This window comes from Geotrypetes seraphini, chromosome 1 (assembly GCF_902459505.1).
Source record: "Geotrypetes seraphini chromosome 1, aGeoSer1.1, whole genome shotgun sequence".
Classification (NCBI taxonomy): Eukaryota; Metazoa; Chordata; class Amphibia; order Gymnophiona; family Dermophiidae; genus Geotrypetes; species Geotrypetes seraphini.
Genome location: NC_047084.1, coordinates 432,178,504 through 432,198,801, shown reverse-complemented (window position 1 = coordinate 432,198,801; position 20,298 = coordinate 432,178,504). Strand labels below are relative to the sequence as shown.

The 20,298-nt window shown below is 42.5% G+C and overlaps 1 protein-coding gene across 7 annotated transcripts in view; it reads right to left on the bottom strand.

Annotated features, from left to right (window-relative positions):
- IFT74 (intraflagellar transport 74) overlaps positions 1-20,298 on the bottom strand; it is a 305,175-nt gene that overhangs the window by 37,931 nt on the left and 246,946 nt on the right. For all 7 annotated transcript variants that reach the window (XM_033919374.1, XM_033919366.1, XM_033919348.1 and 4 more), the window contains 2 exons: positions 8,990-9,153; positions 4,053-4,178 (listed from right to left, as the gene is read on the bottom strand). In XM_033919374.1, coding sequence (XP_033775265.1) covers positions 4,053-4,178; positions 8,990-9,153 — 290 coding nt within the window. The remainder of the gene's footprint in view (positions 1-4,052; positions 4,179-8,989; positions 9,154-20,298) is intronic.

The following is a 20,298-nucleotide window of genomic DNA, read 5'->3' as shown; positions in this document are numbered from 1 at the left end:
AAGATGCTTAAGATAAAAGGAAAAATGGAAAGCATAGTTTCCTGACCTGTTCGCTAGCATTGCATTTTGATACAGCCTTTTGCCAAACTTATCCATGGCCTTACCTTCCCTACCAGGAGGGACAGAGGCATACACACTAGCCCCCGTGGATTTCTTTAAAGTAGACTCTACTAATAAAGACTCATGGGGGAGTTGAGGCTTGTCAAAGCCTGGAATTGGTATGACCTTATATAGGGAGTCCAGTTTACGGGGAGCTCCTGGAATGGTCAATGGTGTCTCTAGATTTTTGTAAAATGTCTCTCTTAAAATGTCATGGAGAGGCAGCTTGAGAAATTCCCTTGGAGGCTGGTCAAAGTCAAGAGCATCTAAAAATGCTTTGGATTTTTTGGATTCAGCCTCCAAGGGAATAGATAAAGAGTCACACATCTCTTTAAGAAAAGAGGTGAAAGAAGTTGCATCAGGTTTGGAAGATGGATCAAAACCAGAAGGATCCTCCTCCCCTGATGAACACTCTCCCTCAGAGAGGAAAGGCTCTTCTGAATCACCCCACAGATCAGGGTCCCTCACCTGAAAACTGCGGTCCCGTGACTCCGGTGTGGAGGGTTCTAGGTGTCGAGTTTTATGAGTCGACTTACCAGACCTCTGTGAACCGGTACCGGGAGACGTTAAGGGTTGTGCCAGTGCCGACGTTTGAACAGCCTGGTGTCTCGGTTCCGGTGCCAAGATTGGCATTGATACCGAAGAAGTGATGTGCCCCGGTACCGACAAAGTGGATGCCGATAGAGGGGGCTGCTGCACCGTCGGTACCGGCGGCTCAGACCGGACCGGGACTGGAAGGCTCGGAGTCAAAAGAGCAGGGAGTAGCTGTTGGAGTTGTTCCTTTAGCTGGACCTGCAGGACTGCGGCAATGCGCTCGTCCAATGAAGGCACCGGTACCGCTTTTTTCTTCTGCGGTACCTTGGGTGCCGCTCTACACTCCGAAGAGGAACCCGATGTCGAGGGGCTCACCTCAATCGGGGCGGAGCGCTTCCTTGGACGCCTCGTGGTCGGCAGGATTGGACTCGCTGCTACTGAGACCGGAGGACGCTCCAACGGGGAAGGCTTCTTAGCCGGCTTACCTGCGGGGTGCGACGCCGGCGCGGTATCACGCGGTGTCGACGAAGTCGGTGCCGACTGAGATGGAGCCGACGTCGGTGCCGGTGGTGCGGAATCAGACATCTCGGTGCCGAACAATAACTGCTGTTGTATCTGGCGGTTTTTAAGTGTTCTCTTCTTTAAAGTCGCACAGCGGGAGCAGGTAGACGCTCGATGGTCAGGACCAAGACACTGCAGACACCAGTTGTGTGGGTCTGTCAGTGAAATTGGTCGAGCGCACCGCTGGCACTTTTTAAACCCGGGTTGAGGGGGCATGAAAGTAAATACGGCTTCTGCCAAATCGAAGGCCGAGGCCTCGATGATGGCAATAGGCCCCACCGGGGCTAAACGAAAACTGAAGAAAAAAATTAATTTTTTTTTTTTTTTTTTTTAGAAAAGAAAAGAAATAACGGAAATAAAATTTCCAAAAGGGTTTACGCGAGCGGGAAGGCGATATAAAGTAGAAAAAATAACTTTCAACAGCCGTTGAAAGAAACGCGTCTTCTTAGCTCCGCGGAAACTAAGAAACTGGGGACCGCGCGTCTCTGTCGGGCGGGAAGGTACTCGCGCGTGCGCGGTGCGGCCTACCAGAACTTTCCAAGTTCTTAGAGTACAATCACTCTAAAATTGTCCGTACCGGGGCTCCGTCGGTGCCGTCACCCATCAGTCAAGAATATGCTGCCTGCTTGTCCTGGGATAATAAAGTATATGGTATGTACTGGTTAGATGGGGAAGAGGGACTATTGAGGACTGGCTGTGAGGAGAAGAATAAGAGTTATATAGATGGACCAAAGTGAACTGAAAGGCATAGCTTGAGAGAGGTGTAGATGGGCTGGGATGGTAAACTGTTACAATGAGTTGGGATTGGGAGGAGAAGAAAAACTAGTGGGTCTTACTCTCTATCCAACTATCAAGCTTCTTGGGACACCAAGCTGCACAGTGGTATAAATTGATATCTAGATTTATGAATAAAAAAACCAAAGACTGGTCTTAGAGACATTTGGAGCATTAAAATTAAGCATCAAATTTCTGCGTCTCAATGGCCACGAATTTGGTCTTGGAGAATGAGATGTACAGTGTCCGCATCTATGAGACAAACTTGGTTCTTTTTGTTACATAGAGCATTTTGGACCCCAGTTCGATTACAAAAGTAAGATAGCTCTAAATCTAATAGATGCTGGCACTGTAATCTCAAAGCAGGAACCCTAGATCATTTAATATTTTATTGTCCCTGTATCATGGCCTTTTGGAAATCAATTTGGTCTCAAATAAATTGTTTATTAGAAAACCATGTAGCATTATCATATGATACAATTCTGTTCAGTATGTCAATGAGAACAAAAAGTCAAATTTCATCAAGCAATAATAAACTTCTATTGATTATGACAGGAGTCGCCATGCAACATATCACCAGTAACTGGAAAAATGACAATAATCTTAGCTATACATTCTGGTGGAATTCGTTGTGCCACATTTACAAAATGGAAAGAACAATTGCTATACAGAAAGGGAATTATAATAATTTTAAAAAGATTTGGGGGCCATTGACAAATTATTGTAATGATTAGACATCATTTTCCACTGACAGTATATTTATACATAGGGGGGAGGGGGGATGGTATAAAGTTCTATTAAAGGTTTAATCAATAGATAAGAATACAATATTTATATGATATTTTTGATTGAAATTTTTGTGGGAAGGGTGGGTGGGGAGGGAATAAATTTATGTATTTATGATGACAATAGAAAGAAATTCAAGTGATGTGTAAAAGTTTTAAATGATGTAATATTGTGTACTTGATGTAAGATGAAAAAATGAATAAAGAATTAGAAAAAAACAACAACCATCTTGAGTTTTATCAGTATCATCACATAACAATAAACTTTTATTGATAATGACAGAAGTCGCCATTCAGCATATTACAAGTAATTGGAAAAATTACAGTAGACTCAATTACAATTTCTGATGGAACTCATTATGTCACATATATAAAATGGAAAGAGCAATAGCTATACAACAAGGAAGCTATAAGAAATTTAATAAAATTTGGGAGCCATTCACTTCTTATTGTAATGAGTAAACACCATTTTCTATTGTAATATACACCGTCTAATGATTGGGGGGAGGGGGAGGTATATTTTACATTTTTCTTATTGGGGAAATTAGAGGAATGATGGGAGGGGAGGGTGGTAATTTTATGTATTGTAAGATAAATCAGTAAGATTGTCAATGATGTGTTTAATTCTTTGTGCATTTGATGTAAGATTGAAAACGAATAAAGAATTAAAAAAAAAGAAAAAACCAACTACAAAAAAAACTAGTGGGTCTTGCAGTGCTACCCCTAGTATTTTTTTTTTTGCGCACAAGTAAAGAGCAACATGGGGATGAAGTTGTCACCATCCCCATTAAACTCCAACTCCAACCCCGCAGCAGTACGAAAAACAAGTGATTGTCTCTCTTTTATTGAAAATTATGAAACTAGTGCAGTGGAGTTTGAGGGGAAGGGAAAAGGATGGGCTTGCAGGGAAGGGACAAACTTTGTCCCTATGTCATTCTTTACCCATGTCCTCTCTATGAGTGTACTACCTGCTGTGCTCATTTAAAAAAAGCACTCGGCCAGTTGTGTTTACAGCACACACCTTGTTTTAATTTCCTTTATATGGACTTGGTAATTTGTGCTCAGTTGAGCAACCACAATCATTTTGAAAAGTTGGCTCCTATGATTCAGATGGCAACCTGCACCGGGATCAGTGTGTAAAAGCAGGCTATGTATTTATTTAAAAATTTCTATTTCGCTTACAACCTAGGCAGAACATAATAGTCACATATAAAGATAACTTGACTGTGCAGATTGGCAGTTATATATTCCAGCCGCAAAGGGTTTACAACAAAAAATATAAGTCTGGTCATATTGTACCTGGGTATGAGTTTCATTCTCCTGTAATTGTGTCTTCAGTGCCTCGTATTCACCATTTAACTTGTCCATTACTTTCTTGAAGGTGTCTTTGCGTTTAGAGAGCATTACTTTATCTTCTTGGAGTTTCTGCAAGATAAAGGGGAATAGAAGATAAAAAGAGAAAATTCTGTAAGATCTTTCAAATCTTTTGAAAAATGGTAAATTTCTAGGCCCAACTTCATTTTCAATGCAAACTCATTCAGAATGTTCTTCATTTTTATTCTTTCTTAGTACATTATGGGGCTCATTTTGGAAAAATAAAAACATCCAAAAAGTAACATAAAGGGGCAGATGGATGTTTTCTCACCAAACAATTCACTATTTCCTAAACCCATTTTGTAGATGGATTTTTATGGTGGTTGTCTGCAGTGCATTTAAATCTGAAAGGGGTGTGTTGGAGGCGTTGTTTGGGTGGGACTAGGGCAGGTTTATGATTTGAATGTTTTTCTGCAATAAACATTTTAGAAAACATCCAGAGCAAAATTTGGACATTTAAGGCTAGATCTGTTTTAACACTGAATAAGTGTCAAAAAGGTGTCCAAACTGACCAGATGACCACTGGAAGAATGAAGGCATAACCCTTCCACACTCACCGAATAGTCACTGATCCTCTCCCACTCTCCCAAAGATGTGAATGAGACAGTACATACCTGCCTGTATGATAGCTTCTGATGTTTATTGTTTATTTATTGAAAGCTTCTATACCGCTACTAATGACTGGGGAGTCAATTCAGAGCGGTTTACACTGAGCTTCTGTAAAGGTGTTACAATACTGAGTTAGCATTTTCCGAGACAGTTTTCAATACAGACATATTTACACCATAATCAACTATCCTACGTATATGTTGGCAAGCAGGTTCCTGGAGTAGTCTAATGGACTATATAGAGATGGAGACCCAGGCCCGTATCCCACACTAACTACAGTACTACACTTATAGTGGATTATGTGAGCCTTCTAAAACCATACAAATCCCACTGTACAGTTGGTTTGGGGTGGGTTTTGGAAGGCTTACCATAAACTATAATGGGGATATGGTGAGATGTGTATCTGGACCTTTTTATATGAAGTTCAGAAGTGCCTTTTAGGAGCCACCTGCTCTGCTCGGATGTCTGAGTGGCCAGTCTACTAAAAATGTGGGACTTCCAACATTCCAATGTTTTGTTTTGTGCATTTTTCTTTTGGATGTGGTTTTTTAAGATTCAAAAAGATAGACACACTGAAGACAAGCCCATCTAAGAAACTGTCATTTTTGAAACAAAAAGATGTTTTTCTGTTTTGAAATAGGTCATCTTCGCTACTGGATTTTTGTGCATTCCACAAAACATCCAAACTCAGATTTGGACATCATATAGAAAATGCTCCTCCTTGTAAACCACATAAAACAGAAAAAGAGCTTTCAAATTGTTGACAGCAATCATAATTCTAATAAACTTGGCTAAATAACTATAAATTTCAAGATAACATATAAAAATTGTTTATATTATATATTAATACACCATATTTAATGGGTCAGTTCTATAAACCCCCCAAATATAAATGATAATTAACATTTTCTCTGGGTACAGTGTGCTTTGTGGTTTTTTTCTATTTTGTGTTTACCATTATGTACTAATAAGATTATATTGTGTGTATATAAAAAATGGATGGAAGAAATTGCATTACAATTACATTACATTACATTAGTGTCTTCTATCCCACCAATACCTTTCAATTCTAGGTGGTTTACAAAAAGAGCTGGCCTGGGCATTCCCAGGGAGATTACAAGGTTGATGGATAGAATATGCATTGGGATCTAGGGAAGGGTCGATAAAGTTTAGTTAGATCATTTGAAAAATTTCTTGAATAGCATAGTTTTCAAATCTTTCCTGAATGTTTTGTAGTTGGGCGTCATGGTCAGCAGATTGGAGAGGTGGCGGTATAGTTTCGCTGCTCTGGTGCATGACAAAACTTTAGCGAGTCTTGACTTGTTTCGCATCCAGCTGCTTCAGAGTGGAGCTGGAGGGAAGGGAGAGGTGTCAGACCCACACCTGGGCACTAAAGGGAGGGGATAGATGTGTTGGATAAAGAAGAGTGAGTGAAATATTGAACATAGTAGAGGGAGGGAGGAAAGAGAGAGTGTGAGAGACACATTGGTGTAAGAGAGGGGAGACATTGGACACAGGGAGATATACAAAAAGAGGGGAGATGGTGGGCATGGATGGGAACATAAGAACAGGAACAAAAAGGGAAATGCTAGACATGGGAAGGTATATGGACACAGAGAGGTAATGCTAGACATGGAAGAGTATATGGACACAGAGAGAAGATGGCTAGACATGGGGGAGAATAAGAACGCAGAAGGAAGATGCTGGACAAGGGGGGCATAGGGATATAGAGGAGTGATACTGTACACAGGGGGAGGGGGATCATAGAATGGTGAGATGATGAGGGCAGGGAGATAGGCACAGGGGAAATACTTGAAAGGGATGTATAGGAGATATAGAGAAGGGAGATGCTGAATATGGATAACAACACATACACAGAGATAGAAGATGGATAGTAAGCATGGAGAAAGAAGAAATGTCAAATGGTCAGGAGACCCTGGCAAGTGAGTTAAAAGAAGACAAAAAAAAAAACCAAGAGACCAGCGCCTGAAACCAACATGATTTAAAGACTAAAATGATGAGACAACAAAAGGTAGAGAAAAATAATTTTATTTTCTATTTTGTGATTAGAATGTATCAGATTTGAAATATGTATCCTGCTAGAGCTGGTGTTAGACATAACAGGAGACTGCAAAGCCTAGGCCATGCTTCTTTAGCTTCCAGCTGGCTTAGGGCTCTCTCTGACCAGAGGGCAGTTGCCAGAGTTGCACTCCCCTAACACTATTCCTGTCATGTGTAACTGTGGTATTTTGTTAGCATGATTTTTCTGTGTTGCATTCTGTAATAATTTGGCTTATTCAGCTTTCTTGATAGTGGAGGGGATATTTGTGAAGGGGAGGGGAGACAGGGGTTTTGTTGATCCTTGCTTTGTATTATCTGTGCTTATAAAATGACAATTGTATAGAATATTGTTTCTTTTATACTTCAATAAAATAAGGTCAAAATAAAATCATAACTATTTGAGACTTGTGCAGATGGAATCAGACGGTTTGCGGGGATGGGACAGAGATGGGGACCGAGCTCGTGGGGATGGGGTGGGGACTGAGACAAATTTTTTCCCCATGTCACCGTATCATTCTTTACCCTGGCCTCCTATGACTGATTATGTGCACAGGAGGCAGGACAAAAGAACACTATCAGGTAAAAAGAGGGTAAACAGGACAAATAGAAATTCCCCCTTTACTATGGCATTCAAGGTTCTGGGACACTGATTCCTCAGCTGCTTAGAGAAATTTTTTACCAACTCCCACAAAACTATTAAACAGAGAGAGAAAAATTGTTTCTTCCTAATCCCAACTGCTCACTTCCCCACTTTCTTCCTCACCAACTGCTTTCTGTATTTTCTCTACACAGTTTCTCAGACTGAAAAAACAACTCTGAATCTTTAAAACAACCAATAAGTCTATATAATCCACAGTCAGTTTCCCTATTGCTGTGACATCAGAGGCCTGTTTACTGAATTTCTGCACTTTGAAAGATTCAGTGAACACAAATCCCCCTCCTCATATTTGCATGGAAAAACTTGTGGCAAATGGGGGATGGCATTCTAGCATACACTGGTGTGCTTGCTATATTATGCCTAAATATCAGTCTCACTAAAACATTTTCCATATAAAATTTTCATGAGACTTGTATTTATGATAAGTAGGATGTCACTCCCTAATAAAACTTGGAAACTTGGTAAATCTATATACTTCCCTATAGAATTATCCTTTAAAGGGGTAATTTTATAACATATTTAAACCCTATTTTATGCATATAAAGGGTCTCAAAATCTCAACCCAAAGATTACATGAATAAATCTGAACATTTTGACAAAAAGATGTATATTTTTACATGACTTACTTGTAGTCATACTCAGGGGCATAGTTTTGAAAGAGTGCAGGCAAAGTCACAAAATATGTGCACATTTTATAAACTATGCACCTATTAAGTACTTATGTGCAAACTCCACCTATATATATTTATACCTGTACAGAAAAGCTACAGTAAAAGTGGTTTATTATTTAGACCACCCATTATGGTTTTCTCTTGTCTTTTCCCTACAGAAAGTCCTTTCCTTTTTCCTGGTAAGTCATGAATCTCATTTCATTTTTAATCCTCCCCCCCCCTCCTGACTGTTTTATGCTCAAACCATCCCTATACTCTTTTCCTTGCTTTTTTCTTCATAGTTCACTAGCGCAGCTTGAATACATGATGAAAAGTCTGCAATGATGAAGTGGCATGTGATGAACTGGATTGGTGATTAAGTACTGTGTAATGAAATGTACTGTGCATAACATTAAAATTTAAAGAAATAATCCCCAAATCCTTAAAGCAAGAGAGAGAAAGAAAGAGAAAATGCTGTGCACTGGTAAAACAGTCACTGATCTGTTCAATCAGCAGATCATTAATAAAGGAGGTACAGAAGGGCTGCCAACAGAGAAGAGAGACTATACATCCTCAGAAACTAGTGAATTCAGACCTCTTAGAGAGCTACTATGTCTCTGCACTATTTGATGATATCACCCACCTATATGGGTGGCTGATTTATCCTACCTGGAGAAAAAGAGAAGGCTGTCCCAATCATATTTCCCAAGGTTCTCTCAGGATGCGTAATAAGCCCTTGAATGAAATCCTATTTAAATTGGTTACATAAAATAATGGGCTTTGAGGGTGGGGAGAGAGTTACATTTGTATTTATAGGTTACATAAGCAATTTGAAGTGTACTACATCCATGTGCATGCTAAGTTCTAGGAATTAAGCTAATTACCTTTTTCTTTACTTCTCCAGATGTTTTCAGTGCATCAAGATTACTGTAGGTCACTAAGCCTTCTGTCATTTGCTGAATTTTATCCTTCAGAGAATTCAATTCTGTGTTAATCTTATTCTCCAAATGTTCCATTTTCTGTAAGTCTTGCTGAAGGCGATGACTCTCTAAAGCACAGAAGATCTCATTAAAGTAGTTAACAAAGCAATCAATATTATTTGTGACTTAACATTACTACATATTGAACAAAGATTGAGGTTTCAGCCATGTATTACACTGTTCTTACTAAGCTCTACTATGGTTTTATGGATGGGACCACTGGCTCAAATGCTATCGTGTGTGCACTGTTAACATTCCATTAAAAGCCACATTTATAATTATGCAATGTTGCTTACCTGTTAACAGGCCTTATCTGGAGGCAGTAGTTCATTATACAAGTAAGTCACATAAATGCATATTGACACTTACAAAGCTGAATGAAAAAGTAAAATCTCAATCTGCGCATGTCCAGCACTTCCTGTGGTGAAGTGGCTATATTGCTCTGATAAGGGCAGAACAACTGCAATGATGGGTAGCTAGGTTTGTACAACTGGTGCACAGCTGCGTGCCTGATACAGATATGCAATTTTGCTTTATATGAAGACAAGCAGATTTATCTGTAACACAAGCAGGACTCCCTAGCTATGGGTTGTCTTCAATAAATAAAAAGTGGGAACAGGATCAAACATCTACCAATACAGTATGTTGTAAATATTTTTCTTGAGGAAAAATGTTTTGTCTTTTCTATCATTTCATTTTTAAAAAAAAATCTTTATTCATTTTCAAATATTACGACAAGTGTATAATAGTCAATCAGAAACATGTGGATTTGGGGGGGATTTCTTGTTTTTCCATTAAGAATATATAGATGATTGTCGTAAGATATTATTTTCACGTGGTATATATTAGTTGTATATGAATTTGGGAGAGGAGTGGGGTTAAATCTTCTTGGTGTATGATATTGAAAATTTTTCAAGTGATGTTGTATTCTATTTGGTTGATATTTACTGTACACTTGATGTAAGTTTAAAAATGAATAAAGAAATTATATTAAAAAAAAAGAAACATTTTAACTAATCACTTGACAAACTTACTTATACTCCTTAAAATATATAAATATAAAAGAATCATTTTTTATTAAATCACAGGTAAGGCAATTTGAAATCATAAAAACTAGAACCAAGAGCGATGGAAAAAAATGAGATTTTGCCCTTCAAACAAATCATCCAAAGCCAATTTCCTCTACCAGGAGACCATGTCTAAACAGTAATAACACTTAAATGTCTAGACTAAATTTGTTATAATCTTGCAAAGCTTTTCAAAGGAAGTAAACCATAGATACTGTCATGATTCTAACATTATGGGAACAATTTTATAGAAGATTTTTCATACATACATATATATATGTGTGTGTGTGTGTAAAAAGCCTCTTATAAATTAAACCCCTCCCAAAAACAAGTGCATGCTAAGAAACATAGGTGCATTTTTATACATAACACAACTGCCTACATTTATATCTGCTCCCATAAACGTGTCATAGTTCTAACATTATGGCAGCACAGGAGTCAAGTCTGTGGGTTGCTTGAGTGCCCCCAACATTGAGAAAACTGTTTGGATTAGAACTTTTAAACATCTTGAAAAGTTGGCCCCTATGCATGACAGTATTACCGTATTTTCACGCAGATAACGCGCACCCGTGTAAAACGCGCACACGGGTATAGCGCGCAGAAACCACGATTTTATGTACAAAAACTTTTGTATACCGCGCTCACGGGTATACCGCGCATGCAGCCCGACTGTCCTTTCGCCCGCCCCGACTCTCCTCTAGCCACCCCGACTCTCCTTTCGCCCTCCCCGACTCTCCGTGCGCTGTCCCGACTATCTGTTCACCCTCCCTGACTTTCCGTGCACTGCCCCGCCTCTCCGTGCGCTGTCCCGACTCTCCGTTCACCCTCCCTGACTTTCCGTGCACTGCCCCGACTCTCCGTTCACCCTCCCTGACTTTCCGTGCACTGCCCCGACTCTCCGTGCGCTGTCCCGACTCTCCGTTCACCCGCCCTGACTTTCCGTGCACTGCCCCGACTCTCCGTGCGCTGTCCCGACTCTCCGTTCACCCACCCTGACTTTCCGTGCACTGCCCCGCCTCTCCGTGCGCTGTCCCGACTCTCCGTTCACCCGCCCTGACTTTCCGTGCACTGCCCCGCCTCTCTGTGCGCTGTCCCGACTCTCCGTTCACCCGCCCTGACTTTCCGTGCACTGCCCCGCCTCTCCGTGCGCTGTCCCGACTCTCCGTTCACCCGCCCTGACTTTCCGTGCACTGCCTATTCTGATTGGCCCACGCGCCTTAGGCCCCACCAGTAGGCGGAGCTTTGGGACGGATGGGCCAATCCGGCCTCATTCCGTCGTTGGCTGCCTGCCGGACAGGCGGGTTTGGCTCCCGTCTGTCCGGCCAACTACCAAAGGTACGGGGAAGGGGGGTGGGGGTGTCGTGGGGGTCGGCCAGGGGAGTCGCGGGTCGGCTGGGGGGCGGTCGGAGGTTCTTGGGGGGGGGCGGTCGTTGGAGGGAGGGGGGTTTGCGTCGAGGGCAGGAGGGCCTGGGATCCCTCCTGCCCGTAATGTAGTGCGGGGTGGGGGGTCGCCGTGGCCAGGAGGGTTTGGGCTCCCTCCTGGCCCGATATTGTCGGGGAGTTGGGGAGTCGGCCGGGCAAGAGGGCTTGGGCTCCCTCTTGCTCCGATCGTGGATGCGGGTGCGGGTGGGAGCGCGTGCGAGCGGTCGTTCGGGGTGGGGGTGCGAGCGGTCCTGCTGGGGGGGGTGAATCGGGCGTCGGGCGGGGTGGGAACTATGTAAAAAAAATTTTGTATACCGCGCTCACGCGTATAACGCGCGAGGGGTATGCGCGGTAGGTAAACACACGTATAACGCGCGCGTTATATGCGTGAAAATACGGTAGCCGCTTTAGTTCTGTTATTTTATAAAGACACTTGGGAACCTATTAGAAGCAAAAGTCTAAGATGTCCAAAATTGGCATAAATCAGCACTTGGACATTCCACAGTAACATAGTGGTTGACGGCAGATAAAGACCCGAATGGTCCATCCAGTCTGCCCAACCTGATTCAATTTAATTTTTTTTTTTCTTATTAGCTATTTCTGGGCAAAAATCCAAAGCTCTACCCGGTACTGTGCTTGGGTTCCAACTGCTGAAATCTCCGTCAAAGCTCACTCCAGCCCATCTATACCCTCCCAACCTATCCATACCCTCCTAGCCCATCCTCAACCAAAAGGCCATATACAGACAAATACTGTGCAAGTCTGCCCAATACTGGCCTTAGTTCTTCAATATTTACTATTATTTTCTGATTCTAGATCCTCTGTGTTCATCCCACGCTTCTTTGAACTCCGTCACCGTTTTCCTCTCCATCACCTCTCTCAGGAGCACATTCCAGGCATCCACCACCCTCTCTGTAAAGTAGAATTTCCTAACATTGCTCTTAATCTACCACCCCTCAACCTCAAATTATGTCCTCTGGTTTTACCATTTTCCTTTCTCTGGAAAATATTTTATTCTACGTTAATACCTTTCAAGTATTTGAACGTCTGAATCATATCTCCCCTGTCCCTCCTAGGGTATACATATCCAGGGCTTCCAGTCTCTCCTCATACGTCTTCTGGCGTAAGCCTCCTATCATTTTCGTTGCCCTCCTCTGGACCACTTCAAGTCTTCTTACGTCCTTTGCTAGATACGTCCAAAACTGAACACAATACTCCAAGTGGGGCCTCAACACCTTCTTCCTTCTACTGGCTATGCCTTTCTTTATACAGCCTAGCATCCTTCCGGCAGCCACTGCCTTGTCACACTGTTTTTTCGCCTTTAGATATTTGGACACTATCACCCCAAGGTCCCTCTCACCGTCCGTGCATATCAGCCTCTCACCTCCCAGCATATACGGTTCTTTCCGATTATTAATCCCCAAATGCATTACTCTGCATTTCTTTGCACTGAATTTTAGTTTCCAGATATTAGACCATTCCTCTAACTTTTGCAGATACTTTTTCATATTTTCCACTCCCTCTTCGATGTCTACTCTGTTACAAATCTTGGTATCATCTGCAAAACAGCACACTTTTCCTTCTAACCCTTCAGCAATGTCACTCACAAACATATTGAATGGGATCGGTCCCAGCACCAAACCCTGAGGGACTCCACTACTCACCTTTCCTTCCTCCGAGTGACTTACATTAACCACCACCCTCTGCCTTCTGTCCAACAGCCAATTTCTAATCCAGTTCACCACTTTGGGTCCTAACTTCAGCCCTTCAAGTTTTTTCAAGAGCCTCCTATGAGGAACCATATCAAAGGCTTTGCTGAAATTTAAATAAATTACATCTAGCATATGTCCTCGATCCAATCGCCAGGACATCCAAGTGTCAGTTTTCAAAACCATCTTTCTGGACATCTTGCAAGCCGTTCAACCTGTTGTGTGTCCAAGAGTAAAGGGGACGATGACATATAGGAGGTGTGCTCTGGGTGGGCTTGCGGCAATAATTGAACCTAGACATTATGAGCTAGACCTGTTTTAAGAGCGTCTAAGAGCCAAAAATGTATGCAAATTGAACTGAATGGGCTTTGGTGCATTTGCAATGGTAGACTTGCTACCATGGCTTTGTAAAAGAGGCACTTAGTGCCAAGTCTATAATGGCATAGCTATGCCATTTAAAATACTAGAATAAAGCCATTCTGGTGCATTCAGTTTTAGGAATGACCACTTACGACAGATCTGTGGTAAGTGAAAGTTGGCGAGACAAGTGTGCCAAGCAACACGTACAACTGGCACACCCCATGTGCTCACCCCCTTGCAGTTGAATGCTAAGTGACTTCTGCACCTCAGGTATAGAATAGTGCCCAGCATTCAGACATGTAAATGCCAATTAATGGCACCTATCATATGTGTGAATGCTAGAATTCTGTAAAATATGCATGCTACTAGCACCTAACTTTAGGTGCCAACTTACAGAACTGCCACAAAAGTGTGTATTGTTAATAAATGAGCCCTTTAATGCAGGAAAAAAATTTGTTTTCTGTGGTCACTTTTAGAAAATAAAACATGTCTTGAACCATCTTGGAATATAACAAAATTATCAATGCTGGGTTTCTCAATGAGCTTGCAGCAAGATATCCTCTATTATGGGGCAGTAGGTTAATTAAGATTTCCTTTAAAGAACACTTTCCGGCAGGAAAAAAAGGGGGAAAACTGCTAACGGAAGGTAGTTTATTTTCCTTTAACTAAATCTCTTTAAAGACTTTAGAGAAAAAATGCTTTCTCCAAGGGAAGAGACAGGAAGAGGATGCAGCCTTGTTCCTTCAGATATGCCATGAAGCCACAGGAGCAGTGTGTACACAGCAGTGCAGTATGAGACTAAATGGCTTTCACCTAGAGAAAGTTTCTGGGAAAGCATGGCAATAGCACATTTGCTTACTCTCCGGACTTTCCTTTCTTCCAGGGCTCAGTTGTTTTATCTTAGTGATTGTAATATAGTACAGTATATCCAGAAAGTCTGCTAAGTAGATGCATCATTTAATTTAACTAGTCTGAGGTTTGGAAATGATTCTAAATAATAATTATACAATCCATCATATTTATATTTTAAAAAATTCTAGGTTATACTGGTTTTGAAATACTCTATGTACTTTTTATTCTAACAATTACCAGAAGCATAAAATTTCATATTATAAATAAGGGCTTAAACATTCTGAAATTCCTATATGATCTCTAATTTCAATCTTTTAATGATGACAGTGGGAATTCTCAGAACCAAATATTGTTATTTCAAGTAAAATGTGCAAAATTCCAGACTCTGAAGTAAAGATCAGTAAAGATTTGCTGTAATAATTTAAAATAATTTTAAGCACAAATGTATGTATGACAAAGCTCAGCATAAGAAACAGAGAGTAGGAATTAAGCTTAAGGTCGGAATGTTGTACACATAAATTAAAATATTCCATGTGCATTCTGACTAAAATCTAGGCACAAGCATTTACACTATCATGGAACTGTTATACGTGATCACAACTTAAATGTAGGGTATTTTTGCATTCTTACCCTTGCACTAGTATTCTGTAAAGAAAATTAGGTATCTACTTATTTTTATAGAATAGGTATGAAATAGGCACCTGCTTACTCTCTTATTTTTGCTACCCCTGTTAAAGAATTACTCTCGCAGGGTGTTTTGTTCTCTAATAATGCCCACATGCATATAGTTCCCCATTGTCTCGAAAATCATGACTCTTTTGCTAGCAGGGTACATGCCCTTGTCCATAACCAATATTGTTGCTCAATAGCAAACACAGATTTTTTTCAGAGCACATACATATATTTTCCTTCTAGACTTTCTCATTTTCCAGTTTCTCAGCTCCTCCTTTTCATTCTTTTCTTGCATAATTTCTGATTTGAAGTAGAGTTTTCCATCTTTTAAGTCTTGGTTCAAGTTTAGGGACACATCAAAAAACTAAGACATTAAAAAAAACCTGCCTAAGTTGGCACTTGGACGTTCTAATCGCTGGGACATCCAAATCCCAATTTTTTAAACATTTTCCTGGCAGTCTACTGAGATGTTTCATCCACTGTGCGTCCAGAATTCAAAGGGGCATATTAAGAGGCATGTAATGGGTGGGCTTTGTCCTGCAGGGATAAAACATATGTGGATGACATCATCCACGGATCCTGGTACGGACAGTGTAAAGAATGTATTGTCACTTTAAATCTTCTAAAAGTCTTGAGACTGCTTGTATCGCGCATGTGCTGGTGCCTTTCCGCTGTCAGATCGCAGATCCATCAGTTCAGTAAAAAAGATAAGAAGCCAACTAGGGGAGGTGGGAGGGTTGTGAGAAAATCTGCCATATTTGGATAACACCTGTTACAGGTAAGTAACTATGCTTTATCCCAGGACAAGTAGGCAGCATATTCTCATAGGATGCCCTAGCTGAAACCGAAAGGGTAGGAGGGGTAGTTGGCATCTAAACAGAGAATACATTTTGTAGAATTGCTTGGCCAAACTGACTAACATAGTAACATAGTAGATGATGGCAGATAAAAACCTGAATGGTCCATCCAGTCTGCCCAACCTGATTCAATTTAAAATTTTTTCTTCTTAGCTATTTCTGGGCATGAATCCAAAGCTCTACCCGATACTGTGCTTGGGTTCCAACTGCCGAAATCTCTATCAAAACTTACTCCAGCCCATCTACACCCTCCCAGCCATTGAAGCCCTCTCCAGCCCATCCTCCCCCAAACGGCCATATACAGACACAGACCATGCAATTGTGCCCAGTACTGGCCTTAGTTCAATATTAAATATTATTTTCTGATTCTAGATCCTCTGTGTTCATCCCATGCTTTTTTGAACTAAGTCACCGTTTTCCTCTCCACCACCTCCCTCGGGAGCACATTCCAGGCATCCACCACCCTTTCCGTAAAGTAGAATTTCCTAACTTTGCTCTTGAATCTACCACCCCTCAACCTCAAATTATGTCCTCTGGTTTTACCATTTTCCTTTTCTGGAAAAGATTTTGTTCTACGTTAATATCCTTCAAGTATTTGAACGTCTGAATCATATCTCCCCTGTCCCTCCTTTCCTCTAAGAATATAAGAACTGCCATCTCCAGATCAGACCTTCGGTCCATCAAGTCCGGCGACCTGCATACGCGGAGGCCCAGCCAGGTGTACACCTGGCGTAATTTTAGCCACCCATATCCCTCTATGCCTCTCGTAAGGAGATGTGCATCTAGTGTGCTTTTGAATCCTAGAACGGTGGATTCCGCAATAGCCTCCTCATATTCAGGGCATCTTCAGGACTTCCAGTCTCTCCTCATACGTCTTCTGGCACAAGCCTCCTATCATTTTCGTCTGGACCGCTTCAAGTCTTCTTACGTCCTTCGCTAGATACAGTCTCCAAAACTGAACACAATACTCCAAGTGGGGCCTCACCAATGACCTGTACAGGGGCATCAACACCTTCTTCCTTCTACTGGCTACGCCTCTCTTTATACAGCCCAGCATCCTTCTGGCAGCAGGCACAGCCTTGTCACACTGTTTTTTCACCTTTAGATCTTTGGACACTATCACCCAAAGGTCCAACTCCCTGTCTGTGATTATCAGCTTCTGTATATACGGTTCCTTCCGATTATTAATTCCCAAATGCATTGCTCTGCATTTCTTTGCATTGAATTTTAATTGCCAGGCATTAGACCATTCCTCTAACTTTTGCAGATCCTTTTTCATATTTTCCACTCCCTCTTTTGTGTCTACTGTTACAAATCTTGGTATCATCTGCAAAACAGCACACTTCTCCTTCTAACCCTTCAGCAATGTCACTCACAAACATATTGAACAGGATCGGCCCCAGCACTGAACCCTGAGGGACTCCACTACTCACCTTTTCTTCCTCCGAGCGACTTCCATTAACCATGACTTCCATTAACCACCACCCTCTGGCGTCTGTCCGACAGCCAGTTTCTAACCCAGTTCACCACTTTGGGTCCAGGTATGAATTGAAGATCAGGTGGTTGCTTTACAGATGTCCAAAATGGAAGTAGAACGTAGGTGAGCTAGTGAAGTGGCCATTGCTCAAACTTTATGTGCAATAACACAACCACCCAGCCCGAGCAAAGCAAAAGGAAATACAGTCCACCAGCCAAAGTGAGATGGTTTTCTTAGTGACAGGAGCTCTGAGTCTGTTTGGATCAAATGAAAGGAATAGTTTGAATGGATGTTCTATGAAGTTGGGTGCAATGCAATTATACAAGAGCATGTTTACAGTCCAATGTATGGAGTGCTGCTTCACCAGGATAATAAGGAGAAATTAGGTTTTTACCTGCTAATTTTCTTTCTGTTAGCTTGTAGACTGGTATAGTCCTTACAAATGGGTTATATGCCTCACTGCTACCAGCAGGTGGAGAATGAGCACAAACTTGTATATCAGGCTAGAATCTGCCTAGCAACTCAGTCTGCCAAATAGCCAAGCAGAACCTAGGAAAAACTTCAACTGAAAACAGTATAACACATCCCAAACAGGAGTGGAAAATCAATAAATACTTATAAACTACTGTTGGAACATGTGTAGAACTTAATCCTGGTTTAGAAAACATCCCCACAGCTCAACAGCTGAGCCATAGCCTCTGTTCTTACTTCTCCCCGGCCCTAGAAAAATTCTAGAACCTGCAGAAAAACCCCAAATCTGCACGCGACCAAAACAAAAACCCGCAATCACCGCACAAAGACAGACAGGGTGAGGGACTATACCAGTCTAAAAGCTAACAGAAAGAAAATTAGCAGGTAAGAACCTAATTTCTCCTTCTGCATTGCTTGGTAGACTGATATAGTCCTTACGAATGGGGCGTACCAAAGCAGTACCCATTAAGGATGGGACCCCCGAAGGGCCAACACCAGAACACGTTCACCGAATACTGTGTCCTGATGCGCTTGAACATCCTTACGGAATGCAAAGAAGACCAAACTGCAGCCTTGAAAATATCCACTGGAGGCACTAGAGAAGACTCAGCCCAAGAAGCTGCCTGACCCCTAGTGGAATGAGCCCTGAGAAATTCTGGAACAGGCTTCTTCTTCAGAAGATAAGCAAAAGCAATAGTCTCCTTGATCCAACGCGCAATAGTAGCACCATTCCCCTTACGAGGACTGGCTAGAAGGACAAAGAGATGATCTGATTTCCTGATCTCCTAGGTCCTCTGCACATAAGAGCAAAGGACCCGACCGACATCCAACTTGCGCAGTTGTCTCTGCTCGGAAGAGCCCTCCCGGCTACCCAACACTGGGAGTCCCACTGCCTGACTGGCATGAAAAGGAGAAACTACCTTTGGCAAAAAGTAAGGAACAGGCCTCAAGACAACCTGCTCCCTAGAAAACTCCAAAAGGGAGCCCTACAAGAGAAAGCTTGCAGCTCAGAATCACGCCTAGCTGAAGTAATAGTCACCAAGAAGACCTTTAAGAATAAGGTCCTTCAAAGAGCAGTCGCCCAACGGTTCAAAAGGAGGGTGCACTAGAACTGACAGAACCAGATTCAGATCCCAAGATGGAACAGAGGGTCGTACGGGAGGCTTGAGCAACTTGGCCACCCACAAGAAGCGAATCACATCAGGAATGGAGGTCAAACGCTGACCTTTCAATAACCCCCAAAAGGCTGACAAGGCCGCAAGCTGAACCCGGAGAGAAGACCAAGCCAGTCCCTTATCCAGGCCATCCTGCAAGAACTCTAAGATGTTAGGCAGGGAAGCGCGAAAAGAGACCACTCCATGCCCATCACACCAAACCCTCACATAAGCCCGAGAGGTGGAAAGCCTCCGGGACCCCAAGAGAGTTGAGATCACTTTATCTGAATACCCCTTCTTACTTAGGCGACCTCTGTCAAGAGCCAAGCTGTAAGACAAAAGGGACCTGAATCAAACATTGGAATGGGACCCTGAGTTAGGTTGTCCAAGATAGGCAGAGGATCTGCCACCAGATGCCTCACCAGATCCGCATACCACGGTCGTCGAAGCCAATACGGAGCCACCAGAACCACAAGGCCCGGATGGCGAATTATGCGGAGAACTCTGCCCACTAATGGCCATGGAGGGAACACATACAACAGCCCCTCCATTGGCCATGGTTGAACCAGAGCATCCAGGCCCTTGGCCTGATCTGTCAGCAATGACTGAAGAAGCGTGGTATTTTGGTGTTGACACTTGTGGCCATCAGGTCCATGAGGGGCTGACCCCAAGACTGCACTATCAAACTGAAAAGCCACCAGGCTGAGACATCACTCTCCGGAATCTAGCATATGACAACTGAGGAAGTCTGCTGGAACATTCTCCACTCCAGCTATGTGGGAAGCTGATATTTCATGAAGGTGCGACTCCACCCAGACCATGATAAGAGTCGCCTCCTGTACCACCAAAGTGCTCCTGGTGATTGACATAGAACCCTGACTGACTTGCCCATCAGAAAGGACTGGAAGGATAGCAACGTCAGACGGATGGCTCTGGTCTCCAAGACACTGATTGACCAAGATGCGTCCTCCATGGACCAGGTGCCCTTAGCTGAGTGATCTAGTCACTGAGCTCCCCAAATGAGAACACTGGCATCTGTGAGCAGCACCGTCCACTGCAGCTGATCTAGACTCACTCCTTCTACAAGATGGGGGGGGGGGTTTGGAGCCACCAACGAAGACTGCCCCGAGCTAAGCCCGGAAGCGGAACAGGGTGATCCAGACTGTGTCTCT